This window comes from Calonectris borealis, chromosome 5 (genome assembly GCF_964195595.1).
Source record: "Calonectris borealis chromosome 5, bCalBor7.hap1.2, whole genome shotgun sequence".
Lineage (NCBI taxonomy): Eukaryota > Metazoa > Chordata > Aves > Procellariiformes > Procellariidae > Calonectris > Calonectris borealis.
The window spans coordinates 24,090,443-24,105,029 of record NC_134316.1 but is presented as its reverse complement, the minus strand read 5'-3'; the positions used below and the strand labels follow the sequence as shown (position 1 = coordinate 24,105,029).

At 39.3% G+C, this 14,587-nt stretch overlaps 1 protein-coding gene across 3 annotated transcripts in view; it reads left to right on the top strand.

The window, feature by feature from the left end:
• NRXN3 (neurexin 3) overlaps window positions 1–14,587 on the top strand; it is a 391,483-nt gene that overhangs the window by 272,798 nt on the left and 104,098 nt on the right. For all 3 annotated transcript variants that reach the window (XM_075151408.1, XM_075151410.1, XM_075151409.1), the window contains 2 exons: window positions 4,733–5,040; window positions 7,320–7,322. In XM_075151408.1, coding sequence (XP_075007509.1) covers window positions 4,733–5,040; window positions 7,320–7,322 — 311 coding nt within the window. The remainder of the gene's footprint in view (window positions 1–4,732; window positions 5,041–7,319; window positions 7,323–14,587) is intronic.

Below are 14,587 nucleotides of genomic sequence, written 5' to 3'. Positions count from 1 at the left end.
CAGCTAAATTGTAAATTTTAAGATAAAGAAATACAGAAAATGCTTATTGAGTCTCAGTCGGTTGCCCTGTTAATTTACAAGATCAAACTAAAACAAATAAATAAAGCTTAACACTAAAAAGAGAGTAATTTTGGTAAGTTTGAATTGCTAAAGTCCCTTTAACACTAAAGACAATGATTGCCTCAATTTTGTTAAAACAGATGCATGTCTAATTCCTTGATGCAATTCATGTGCTTGAGAAACACACCTTTGTTTTCTTTTGTGTTTTTGTTTTGGGTTTTTTCTTCTGTTTTGGCTTTCCACCAAATCTTTTATTTTATGTCCCTGCTTCTCTAAGTTTGAGCTTATAAGCATGCCAAGGCACTTTCATTTGTAAGCAATCCTGAAGTTTTGAACTGAAGTCTACCTTTTGTGGATATTGATGCTTTGTTAAAAGGCAATCACACATGCAGTAAGGTCTAAAAGAGCCAGTATTTGAGTGTTCAGACACTCGCAAAGCACTGGATGTTTTTAGGCTAGAAGAGTAGGCCCATGTTTTTACTAAAGTGAAAGGAAATTCAGTCTTCACACTTTGTGTTAGAGAATGATATTGTGCAAGTGTAACACCTGAGACAATATAACTTTGTTCCTTTGTTCCACAGTAGATAGACATTTTCAGCAACTTAGGTACCACTCAAATTAAAAAATAATAAGAATGAATAATTTACCTAACTGTTCACCCACCTGCTCATCCATCTGGTCATCCATCCAACAATTAATGTAACATGGAAACCTTTTGTCAGAAGACTTTATAAAGATGGTGAGTGAAAGGGTAGCTTGCTATCAAAATGGAATAAGATGAACTGATGGATGGAGGAATAGATAGATTCATCAAAGACACAGCATATAGAATAGCTGTCTTGCCCATATGAGTTCTTAGCTTGAGTAAGGAAAGATGTCGATTGACATTTTTGAATGCCACAGATTTGGTCTTCCCTTGGTACCACTGTTACATTATTCATAATAATGAAATAGTTCATTCTTGGAAAACAAATATAACACAACATCCTTCTGAAGTGGCATCATTATTGGTTTTGGGGGATTTTTAAATTTTATAAATTGGTTTAAAATATTTTTAAGAGGAGTCCATGTTTACAATCTTGAATTATATGAGTAATAAACAAAACATTAAACACTATTAACTTCACTGAGATTATGTATGTGAGTAAAAAAAAAAAGAAGTATTAGTCCTAAACTGTTCAACTTAAGTAGTCATAAAACCAGCAGATTTCTTTAACAGAATACGTGGTGTTTGCTAAGGCGCAGATGTTACCTATTCTGCAAATTGGATGAACTAATAAAGACCCAGAAGCATCTCATCAGAAGGACTGATCCTGGAAGTCCTTAATTCTTCAAATCTCTCCTATTTACATGTGAAGTCTCATTGATCTGAGTGACTGTACTTTTGAAACAAGAACTATTAGTGTGAATTAGGATTTGCAAAATCAGGCCCAAAATCTCTCCCAGTGTTATGGAAAAGTTACACTTCACTAAGATTTCTCTGTGATATTTTTAATTGGTATTCAGTTTTCCAAATGAAGAAGTCAATGAGAGAGCAAACAGAGAAACGAGAGCTTGAACTATTCAGAAAATTTACAAAACACCTCAGAAACTTAAAATACGCTCATCATTTTTCTCCAGTATGACATGAAAATAGCAGTAGGAAGAGTTCTCTGTGGAAAAGAAGAACTGTAAGTCTGCAACCCTTGCACACCTAGTAGAATTTATTAATGTAAACAGTTCATCAATAAAATTCAGTGGCCAAATAAATTTTACTTAGGAGAAGTAAGGGCGTCAGAACCATATAATCAAAAGAATGATTAGAAGAGTCGTATGGTGGCAGAATTAAGTGTATATTCTCTCAACAGTTTTCTCTCATTCCATATGCATTTCTGTGTTGTCTTTATTCATGCGTGTGTACACCATCGTAGTGTGAACAATGAGGAATCACAGGTTGTCGGTTGTTCTTTTAGCAAACACATTTCTAGTACCAGTGCTGTCTCCAGCATTAACCGTATGGTGCAGTGCATGAATCCTGGACCAGAAGACCACTTAACAAACAAGGAAGACCCCAAAACACACAATCAAAGTTCCTTTTTTACTCGAGCGGGGCCACCTCCTTGGTGTACACTTTCTTTCAGCGTTAGAAGATGCAGATGAAGGCCCAGAAATGGAAAGATGATCTTTTTTTCAGCCTTAATATACTTCAACTCCTCATTCTTGAAAGTAAAGCAAGATATATGACAGACATGTCTAAAGCTGTGCTATGAGCTTGGGTTAGATGACACCCTGAAGAGAGTCGTAATCCTCCAGTAAAAGTGAGGGAACCCCTTTTCTATCCTGGCTTGGGGAGCTCTCCTAGCTGGAACAGCAAAAATTCTCCTTCCTCATCATTACCCACCCCTTTTCGCTTTGGTAAAAGATGAAAAAAGATACAGTATTGATTCAAGGGGAGAAAGGAATGGAAATGGAAATGGAAATGGAAAGCTTTGAATGGTCAGTACTTTCCCTCCGTTTTCGGGGATAACGTCTCATGATTAGTGAAATAACTCCCTGTTCTTTACTCATCTCACCTCTACCTTTTGGCAGTCTATCATGAGTGAGGTGGGAAGGGAGGAACAATAGCAAGTGAAATGTCTGTGTACGTAGCGGCAGGGACAGTACGTCCTGCCGTACAGTACAGGGAAAGAAATACAGTGCTAGAGGGAGGGAATGTGTGAGGAGAAGGCAAAATGGTGTAGTAAAGAACTGACAGCGTATCCATTAAAAAATCCAAAGCACAACAGGACAGTGAAGAAAAGCACTACAGTGCACAGTGCCATTTCCTCTAGCTCGGGCAGGAGCTGGGCTGAGAGGGCTGAATATTTTGACAGATATTGTTATTGGATCCTATTTTCCTCATAGACAAGAGGAAAGGCTCTGTTTTTACATGCTGAGGATGTGTGGCTTCAGTGCATGTTTGTTGATGTTTTAATAGACATATGTTGCCTCTGGTAAGTTTAAAACCTCCTGAGATGCAGAATATTGCATCAGGTGTTTCAACACTTTCCAGGGGAAGGATACCCTTCATTTTTATTTCTCATTTCTTCATCAATGCAGTTACTCCACCCTGATCAGGTCCTAATGTTTCATTTACAAATCTGTGGGTGAGGAGCACAAGGGATGTGCAGCCCACCTCCACGTGTCCATATGTTACACCTCTCCATACACTTCTGCTTAGTTAGCTAGGGCCCTCTTTGGGGACAGGAACTCCTTTCAGATACATTTCTTCTCTTGTCCCCATTCTTTTCCCCATGGTTCATCCTGTCACCATAAGATGATGCAACACCGCATCACCACTTGACTTCGAGACCCGTCACGACGACCACCAAAATTGGTGAGCTCCCCCTCGTATTTTGATCTACTCTAACCACTGACTGTGAAGGAATGAGCAGTGGGTTATAGGCTGTGCTTTGCTACATGGTGGCATTTTGCACCTCTCATCAGGGTGGACTAGAGAGGGAAGTGGTGAGTGAGAACTGGGGAGCGGGAATGGGATGGGGAGATGTATTGCAAACTTCATAAAAATGGGAAAACACACTAGATATTTGAATGATGATTGACTTGATGCTGCATTGATAACCCTTCTGAGCTCTGCCCAGTCTGGTTGTCTGTTAATTTAACAGATTGCAGGTGTCACGCCCCTAATCTTCTGAGGAACAGTGAAATTATAGGCACTGCCTTCGCACTGCATGAAGCAATTTATTTCTTAACATAGTCAACCTAGTGCAGCCTGGGACATAAGCAGTATTTACAGAGCAGTTGAGGCTGAATGTGATTTAAGTGTCCTGCAAAACTAGGTGAATTGGCAATTATTACTAGATTTATTTTTAATAAATGTATTTTTCATTGCATATGATATTAGACCACTCCTAACACTAAACGTATGACGTTGAGTAACCTGCTTAACTGCCTACATTTGAATTTTACTGTCTGTAAGAGGAGAGTCACATGTAAGGCATTCTGGGGCTTAACCATCTGAAGCACTATGTTATCCTCGTTATTTCAAAAACTTTGCTCTTTCAGAGACATCACAAATGTTTGCATTCAGTCTTTGTTGGTTTTAGATTTGTGAGCCTTTACAACACAAAATTTACAGGTGGAAGATCATGACTGATCCTGTCTTAATATTCCTACACGATCCTTATATCACCATCATTTTTTTCTGATGTTTTACTGTCCTCAAGCCACCCCTTAAAATCTTTGCATTATTAAAAATGGCTCTATGACTTAATCCCATCCTTTGACCAGTCAAAATAGGTTTATTTATGGGCTAAAGCTTGACAGGTACGGCAATCTGAATTGATAGTAGAAAAATAGCCATGTATCGAAGCCTTATTTGTAGTTTAAAATGGGTCCAACTCTAAAAGAGTGGGTTCAAATTTCTGACTGAGTCAAAGCTCCTCCAGAGTTTTGATGTGTGAGTGGATGCTGAAGCGTGAGGTTCAGTTTTAGCTGTTCTTGCTTTCAGGCTAGTCTTCCTTATTAATGAGCTTTAGGCAGTACATTTCCATACTGTGTTTCTACAGTCATCATAAACACTACCAAGAATGAATCTACTTCTTTGTTGTCCGTCATTTCTGGCCAGGACTCAATGTAAGATGCGACGTGAGGAAAATGTCTGGCAATAATGTTATTCACCCCCCTTCACTAGGACGACAGTTAACGATCTTCAACACCCAGGCGCAAATAGCCATAGGAGGGAAGGACAGAGGGCGTCTCTTCCAAGGCCAGCTCTCCGGTCTCTATTACAATGGCTTGAAAGTGCTGAACATGGCAGCGGAGAACAACCCCAACATTAAAATCAATGGAAGTGTCCGACTTGTTGGGGAAGTCCCTTCCATCTTGGGAACAACACCCACAACCTCCGTGCCACCGGAAATGTCTACTACAGTCATGGAAACCACAACTACAATGGCCACCACTACAACCCGAAAAAATCGTTCGCCACCCAGCATCCAGGTGAGTCAATTAGTCTTCTGCATTTCCTTGGGTTCTTAATTAGTCTTTTGTTTCACTGCTCACTTGTAAGCTCATGGGAGCCATGTTCTCTGAATCATGCTCCATGTAACTATTTTAATAATGTTGTACAGGGTAAATCACCACAAAATGTTGTCGTCCTGTGTTGGTGAACAAACAGTTGGATGAATTATTATGGCACATGTACGTGATAATGGGGACAGATTGTGCTCCTGTTATAGTGCAACCCCATTTATGTAAGTAGGATTGCCCCAATGTGAATGAGAACATGATTTTAACTATGTTTCTGCAGTTCCGTATGTAGGGAAATGTATTCCTAAGAGAGTTACAAAGCTTAATGGGGGGTGGGTGTATAGTTATTTATTATTATGACAGTATATACTGCTGCAACAGTGAAGTTCATAATGGGAAGAAAAGCAATGGAGCATTACTTCCAGGTAGAGCCATTTTTCATTTTCTTTTTATAGCCTTCCTGTAGAAAATTTTAAAGGAACGCTATCAAGATCAGCTTCTTGCAAAACGTAGATGTTCCAACATAGAGCAGTTCCAATGTCTTTGGCAAAAACCATTCCTAGAAAAAAAATGAATTTCAGATGTTCTGGCTTAATTGTGCCAATGTAGTGTTTTCAGTCCTAAAAATGCAGTGCTTTTGGAACCACTTGTGTAGCAGCCAGAATATGGTACTGATTAGAAATAAACACCTTAAATTGGCTCTCCTTGTTTGTGCAAAGAAAAGAATCATATAAATAACTAATCTGAGCAGTAGATCAGATTTTGAAAATTATTTATTTCAGTGGCATACTATCATGTTGTCAACTAGGATGAAACATTTGTTTTAAAAATCTTTATTTACGTCAGAACCTCATCCTGTTAGAAATCGACATACTTTTGTTGACACCAGCATACATTGGCTGAGACATTGGCGAGTGATTATTGATCAGAGTGTGCCTTTATTAAAGCTCCAGAGAAAGGTATATTGTTGTTTAATTGGAGAAAAAATTTCAATTATACCATCTGCTTCCCTGAAACAATTTCTGCTGCTTGAGACAGAAGACCTTAATGAAATCAAGGACTTTGAAATCTGTAATCCTACGAGTTGCATGCTTGCTTTTTAACTGCTTCAGAAGGTTTAATCAGTTATTAATTTTGTTTGTATATATATGACCATTGTCTTTATTTTTTATCTAGTCCTGGTCACTTAGGATAAGAAAACACATAAATCATCCTTTTAATTATGTAGGAGGTCAGGCCACACCTGGAGTATTGTGTCCAGTTCTGGGCTCCTCAGTACAAAAGAGAGATGGAGCTACCGGAGACAGTCCAGCAAAGGGCCTCTAAGGTAGTTAAGGGACTGGAGCGTCTCTCCTATGAGAGAAGGCTGAGAGAGCTAGGACTGTTCAGCCTAGAGAAGAGAAAGCTCAGGGGGGATCTTATCAATGTGTACAAATACCTGAAGGGAGGGAGGGAGTAAAAACGACAGTGGTGCCCAGTGACAGGACCAGAGGCAATGGACACAAACTGAAACAGAGGAGTTTCCTTCTAAACATCAGAAAACACTTTTTTACTGTGAGGGTGACTGAGCAGTGGCGCAGGTTGCCCAGAGAGGTTGTGGAGTGTCCATGCTTGTAAATACTCAAAAGCCATCCGCACATAGTCCTGGGCAACTGGCTCTGGGTGACCCTGCTTGAGCAGGGGGGGTGGACCAGATGTCCTCCAGAGGTCCCTTCCAACCACAACCGTTCTGTGACTCTGTGAGGTACCTCTGGCTGCAGTGGAATTTACAACTATTAGAGTAATTAATTCCAAGCCAAGGTTTAACATTGCCCCCTTTAGTACTCTGTAAATCCAGTTGGCAGCAGCACTGGGATTAATTAAGTTATTAGCTTCAAACACCCAATAGGTGATTTATAAAGTCTCAGCTAAATGAGGGGAAATTACCCCAGGTTTGGTCACCGTTTGTCATAAACTTTGAAAGAATTACAGTTCCTTCTCCTCAGTGGCTAGCTCTAATTTTAGAGAAAATCTTTGTACAATTACATCTCCAGAAGAATAAAGTCCATGGTCCTGATGCTGCTCTTGTTAGTTTATTGGAGATTTTCTATAATTTATAAAGGCAACAGAACTGTGTTTAGCTATAGGAGCGTAACAGACAGCAGCACTGGACTTCTGTGGGCTGGGTCAAGCTGGAAATGACCCTGGCTTACCTGAAGAGGAACTCTTCCAGAAAGCTTCCTGCCTAACCTACATGGCAGTTCGCTCAGCCTGTAGAGACCACTGTGTGCTGAAAGAGCATCAAGAAGATTTAATAAAGTGTCAAAGTGCTTCTAAAAACATGGTTAGAGCAGTGATTTCCTGGATACACATGCACCACAACAAATGGCCTCATCTCAGCTGATATTAAAGCAATAACTCTTTGACACTTCATGCTACCCACTGAAAGAAAGATAAAGGTCAATATGTAACTCCATTACAACTTTCTGCATTTCAATATCAGGCCATTTTATTGCTGTCGCAGCACGGATGGCTTGTCTTTCTTCCTTACTCTTGGTAGAATTTGATTCTGTCAGCTTAAGTTGCGTTATTTGTGCGGTAAAAGTGAGAAGAAATTGTCTTTTTCTGTTTGGGCAGTATCTACAGCTATGGTTTTCAGATGCCTAATGGTTATTTTATCTCGCTTGTATTTGACATCACCATTGTCAAGCCTGCTTACAATTCTAGATCTAAGTGGTGGAAAAATCTAATAGAACAAGTTTGTTCTTTGGGGAACGTAAAATATAGCTACCTAAGGCTATGAGCAGTACAAATACAGTTCGTTATTACCTTGCTCCAGCTTTCTCTTCTTTTTTCTGCTCAGAAGTAAACAATTTTTCTTCACTTTCAAGGCCATTCACAGTTTAGCCTCTTCTCTCCCCATTCTGATCAGCACGATTCGAGAATTTTTTTCTTACTTCTTGGATTTGATCATAAGAATCTTTCTGCTTCCTTGTACCATCCACAAGGCAACAGCAGGTTATTTTTCCAATCCCATTGAAACCCTCCTTTCATCATGATGCATGCCAAAAAGTTGTCAGAGGTTAGGCTGATGATGGTCTAAGGCAGCTGTTTATCAAGCCAATCAATATTGTCACATTTTTTGTTTTATTATCTATTCTTCTGTATCCATGTGTGATATCTTGTTTTATGCTTAGATTGCACACTCCTTGGGTTCAAAATGTACTTTTTATTCTGCACATGTATGTTACTTAGCACAGAAGGGTTCTGGACCATTGTAGAAATACCAAGCATGATACAATTAAAAGTAAAGCATCTAATGCAAAATAGCAAGAATCAGGGTAAGGAATTATTATTCTTACTGTATCTGTGCTATTTGTATTACTCATTTTCATATGTAAGTAACTAAAACTTCTCCTTTTTGAAATGCATATAAAGCTTGTGCAGAATATCAAGTCTGTAATCCCAAAATGATACAAATACCAGGGGAATTTCAGTAGGATCTAGATTTACACATCACTTGTTAAGGAAGTACAGAAGAGCATGATAACTGCAAAAACTTCTCCTGTTTGTAACATACACCAAGATACCTCCTGCAGTTAGGTAGTCTGAGTACTGCCAGAAGTATTTCAGAGCACAGTTAGACGAAAACAGCTGGGAAAATGAAATGCTTTAAAAATACACAGTATATGCACAGGCCAATGACATGCTTTTCAATTTGTGAAGATCCCAAACACGGGATATAGTCTTGGACAAAAAACCAAGACAAAGAGAATTGAGAGAAAAATATTACTGGAAATACCCGGTGGCAATGATATTAACATTTAAAATATCTATAACTTCATTTTGTTTTAAAATTTATAATAACATTTCTGCAAGACAGCGAAACCCAGATCAGTGGAGGACAGGCAGGATTTGAGTGAGAAACCATTGGGAGGTATGACTGCATGCTATACTGATAGGAATGTTTCTGTGATTCAAATATACTTCAGAGAGACCTTGAAGGAAGATGACAAGAGCTGACCTTTTTCTGTTACTGAAAATAAGGGAGAAGAAGGAGTTTCGATTCGTGTTTGTTTCAGTGAGTTGCAAACCATGCTTGTGCTCTGCTGCCCCTGAGTAGAAACACTGATTTGACTTTCTCACATGTGGTTTTGTTTTGGGTTTAAGTACGGTCTGTCAGAAGTTACATGTGTTGTACCAAATTCCTGCTGCTGGTCTCAGAGCCCTAACACACCAGACTCTCCTGTGACAGTAATATCCTCTCTGGGACTTCTGCTTTGCTATGTTACCCTACGAAGGCCTCAAAGACAAGTCATTAGCTTTTGTGTGTGGTACAGTAGCATGCTGTGCAGGCTGCTATTAGGGGAGAGTCACTGTACTGTGCCATGTCGTATTCTTGCAAGGCTGCCATGTTTCTTGCAGGGTTACTTCATTAGCAATTGTTAAAAGTCCTGGAATCCCACGTCCCTGTTTCCTGATTTAAAGCACAGCTCCAATTATTAGCGAAGTTCAGTGTCCTGCTTTCGGCTGGGATAGAGTTAAATTTCTTCCTAGTGTTGTGTTTCGGATTTAGTATGAGAAGAATGTTGATAACACATTGATGTTTTTAGTTGTTGCTAAGTAGTCTACTAGTCAAGGACTTTTCAACTTCCCATGCTTTGCCAGGTGCACAAGAAGCTGGGAGGGAGCATAGCCAGGACAGCTAACCCAACTGGCCAATGGGCTATTCCATACCATATGACATCATGCTCAGTATATAAATAGGAGGTGTGGTCCAGGAAGTAGCAATCGCTGCTTGGGTATCGGCCAGCAGGTGGTGAGCGATTGCATTGTGCGTCACTCAATTTGTATATTCTACCATTATTATTATTATTATTATCATTATATTATTAATGATAATAATAATAATAATTTCCCTTCCTTTTCTGTTCTATTAAACTGTCTATCTCAATCCACGACTTTTACTTTTTTTCCCCTGATTCTCTCCCCCATCCCACTGGGTGTGGCGGGGGGAGTGAGCGAGCAGCTGTGTGGTGTTTGGCTGCCTGCCGGGTTAAACCACAGCATTCAGGGATTTCTGGGTTTTGGAAGACTTCTGTGAAAACGAGTTAAAGTGACACTCATGTCACTTTATGTAGCCATGTCAGCTGCTTATAGGCTCAGAATTTATTTAGTGAGTCGCTGCTCAAAGATTTTTAGGAGACTCTCCACATGCTCTCATGTGGTGCATTCTGTGCAGTTCACAGCTGGGTCATTCAGTTTTGAAATTATTTGTGTAAAGATATCTTTGAAGTTAATTACTAAGAAAAGCTAGTCTAGAAAAGCATGCATGGTGATACACGAGTCCTCTGTTCAAAACATGTTCAGTTCAGCGAATCCAAGATATGATTCCAGCTGGTGCATGAGTCTTTAAGGAGAACTGCTCCAGATAAGCTTCTAGAGGCCCTAGGGCCCACTGACCTAATATGTCCCTAATAGGTCTCTAATATGTCTGCCCTATGACATGGATGGCTGGGGTCCCAAGACCAAAATCACAGACAGTTTTCTGTGAAAAGAGATCAGAACCCTTCTGGGAGGACAGATGGACTTCTGGCTATGCTCTCCATGAGGAACCAGAAACTGTGTGCTCTGTTACATATCCAGTGCATGCCTCAACTTCTTGAAATGAGGATAATGACACTTGCCAAACTGTTCAAACTGTAGCTTGGAGGTGATGAGAATAAATTACTTGTGGATGTTTTCAGCTATGATCTTAGAGCCATAGAATGGTAGTGTATGATATATAATATACAGAATGTTCTCTCTAAAGAATATAAAAGGGGATCTGCCCATTATCCATATGGAGAGTCCAGCCCATTGGCATGGCTCAGAATAAGGTTCTCAACCTTTTACTTTAACCATTAGGCTTTCCAGCCTCCTGTGTTTTCTATTGAGGGTCCAATAATCTTGATTAATGTCTTTCCATAACGTGCAGCTCCAGGCTAAGTCCTTTCTTACAGTGTATATTACAAAGGAAAATAGCCCAGAAGATTTGTCAATCTAATTAGACTTTCACTGTCAGCTAAGACAAATAAAATTGTCTCACCCTTGGTCTTGCCTAGATACTTTCTTTTACACTCATAGATAATAATTTGGAGGGGGAAAGAAATTGGCCTTTAATTTAGTTTTTGCTTCTTATAAGTCACTAGTGACATTTTCATCCCAAGACTGCAAAGCTCTAATGAAAAAAGAGCTTTTGATGAGTCTCTGCTTTAAAGACTGACTTCATTGGCCCATTGTTACTGCTGAGAATTACGCAGTCTGGCTCTCATCTCTCCTTTTCTGCTTCTTCCTCGACTATTTTTTCTTAAAGAGACCAAAGCCCCCAACCTGTCCCATCTTTCAGAGTGGAATCCTTTCTCCTGCACTACAGCCCTGTTGAGTGAGATGGTAAAGTTGCATTGCTGCGGTGAAATTCGCAAAATGGCATTTACTTGTTCACAGTCACATCTCTTCTGTGATGATTAAATGGTAACGTGGTTTGGGCAGAGAAAGAAAGCAGAAGCAAGAGTCCAAATGTAAGATAGAAAATTTTCATGCAAACTACTGTTCATGTAGGTTACAGAGCGATTAATTCAATAATACCAAATGACCTCTAAATACTTCACAAGTATGTAGTATAGAAATAGATTTAGTGAACACTGAAATACAGAATCTTTGGCATGTAATGTAGTAACTACCTAGCCAGAAACATGTATATGATATGATAATGTTCTGTATGGGAAAGGGATAAAAATATTCTCCAAGTTTTAACTGAGTATTAGATGGGGGAGTGGTGTGGTGTGTTTAAATTATATTTATTGATGTAGTGTTCAGGATACTCAGATTACCTATAAAGCTCATATAATCTAAAATATAATCCATATTTTCCTTATTTCATTCACTTTCTGCAGAAGACAGGTGTGCTGCACTTCTGGAAGTGCCATAGTGAACCAGGAGTTCAGTACCCATCCAAAAAGAGAATGTGATTTTACTGCAGTATTATTTTTCCAGCCTATGCTCCTAAGTGCTGACAAGTACTGATGATGGGAATAAGCTCAGCCTTGTATTTCTGCTAAGCACAATTACAGTGATAAAGAACGTTGTATTTGTAAAACAGCTCATGCATATGCTGGTGTATGCTGTCATTTGTTGACATTATCACCAGTGATATTTGAACATTTAACTTCGTAACCATTGTCGGCTCCAAATGGAGACTACTCTTTCATGACTGCAGGGGAGGGATTTGATTGAATGCATGTGGCAAACTTGAGTGCCACAAGTTGACGCACAGTATGATTTCTCAAAATATAGCTTACACTCATTCTTTGGATAACCTGTTTTTACATAGTAGCGTTGTCAAGTAGTCACTTCAGCTACTCCTCCGTGTTCTGCTGGGACCCACATTGTCTTTTTATTTCTTCAGTCCAAGAGTTTACAGAAGGCCCGAGTTAGCTGATTCATTTCTACAACGGCTGAGTTTACATTGCCTTTAATCTGTAGATCTGAACGATCATTTGGGACTTGCAGCAAAATCTCAGTTGGTGTTTTTGACACATGTACCCAGTTCTGTTCTACTGTGAATTTTGGAAATTAAGATTTGGTCCAGTATATGAAGGCAGGGCTGGTCTAGCACTTTTCTAGAATTTCAGCACTTTTTTAGATTTTCTCTGATGAATATTTTTATCTTAATCAAGAACTTATTGAAATATTTGCTTGATTTTAGGTGACTAAAAAGCACACCCTTTTCTGTAATAAAAGGATAAGAAGCTGTAATAACAGCTGTAGTAAAGTGGTATCTACCTTCTTCAGGCAGGCAGGTATACATTTCTCAGAAAGTAGCCTTAATAACATCAGTATGTACTTTTTTTTTCAGGGCATAGTATCCCTTTTTGTATTTAGACATGTCACTTGCCCTGCCAAAAAGGATTCTTGAAAGTCACGTGGGAGATTATTTCCAAAATCTGATTAATGCAGTACTCAGGAACTAAAGCTACTGTAGTTGACCATACATTTGATCACATGCCAAATGAAAGAATAGGACAAGTGTGGTGTTCTAGAACAGTTGTGCAGTGACAATGTATGAAGAGATCCAATAGTGCAAAAGCAACTGCTTAGAAATAAATGGAGTAGAATCAATGGTTATAGCTCAAATATAGTTAGAGGATTGGCTCACATTTTGTTACAGCATATCTGCTCTGCTCGCTATTTATATACTTCAGGGAAACACCTGCAGACATTGCCAAAATACTTCCAGAGTATATAGTTCCATTTTATTTGTTTGATTTTTTTTTTTTTACAAGACTGGCTGAGAGGTGGGAATGTACCTCTTACCTTTCCTAGCTCATATTTGAATGAATGTGCAGAAATTAGAAACGCATCCACGCTGTTGTGACAGACTCGCTTTCTGAAACCATCTAATTAATGCCTTGGGTTTTCTGTGGAATGATGGTGTTGTTAACTAGCAGAAACAGAAGGATTTCTGTTAGTTTCTTTTTCATCTGTGGGATGAGTTGTCACTGATTTGCAAGATATGTCTGTCACGGTACAGCTCTTAAAAGTAGTGATTAGCAAGACAGGCTATACAACCACCAATCCTTTCTCTTCTCCCTTAGATGGCATATGAGTAGGTGGGATGTTGTTCATTTTGATTGCAAAATTACTTCTATTATATTCTGAAAGATAAGAATTTGTTTCCACAAAATTTCAACAGAAAAATAAAGCCAAAGGGGTGAGGATTTGGATTTTAGTTCTCTTGGTATTGCATGGGATGCAAATGCTCCCCTTCTTTCTTATAGTGTGTTTTTGGAGATAATTTGCTCTGTTGGCTTTTCACCCTTATAATGATTCATGAAGGGACCATCTTCCCTAATAATTGCTTTGAGAGTTTTCCACTGGTGCTGTGTTGCCCATTTTGCTGTGTTGCAGATCAGGTGTGCTAAGGAAATTGATTTGTGGATAAGGACACTTCCAGGGAATACCATTAGTTTATTAGGAGGCATGAACCAGAGAGTAGGAAATGTTGGGAATACTCTAATGGTTAAATATATGATAAGTGGGTAGAGAAAGGATGAATACTGAGGTGCAGACAAGGAACTAAGATCCAGAGGATGAGATACATCTATCTCATAGAGATATGGGAAGGAAACAGCAAGATTTAAAGATGGAGAATGACATGGCTAGAGGCGGTAGGCTGGTGGTTCTGGCAAATCTATTTTGGATGGACAAAGGTTTGGAGAGGAGAGACACTCGTACCCATATGGCTTAATAACTGCTCTTCTACTTTTTAATCTCTGCTTTGTTCCACACTCCATCTTCCCCAGGGATAAAGGGAAGTCTTTTTTTTTTTGCCAAGCTGGCAGGGACTCAATTCAATGGAACTGCTGGCAGTGAGATCTGAGGACCCAAGGCTTCTTCCACAGCAGTTCAAAGTCAGGCAGAGCTGGACTCTCACACACTTGTACTAAGATCATCTAAAAAGCACCTCTTCTTCTCACTTGCCACAGCTCTTTTCCCG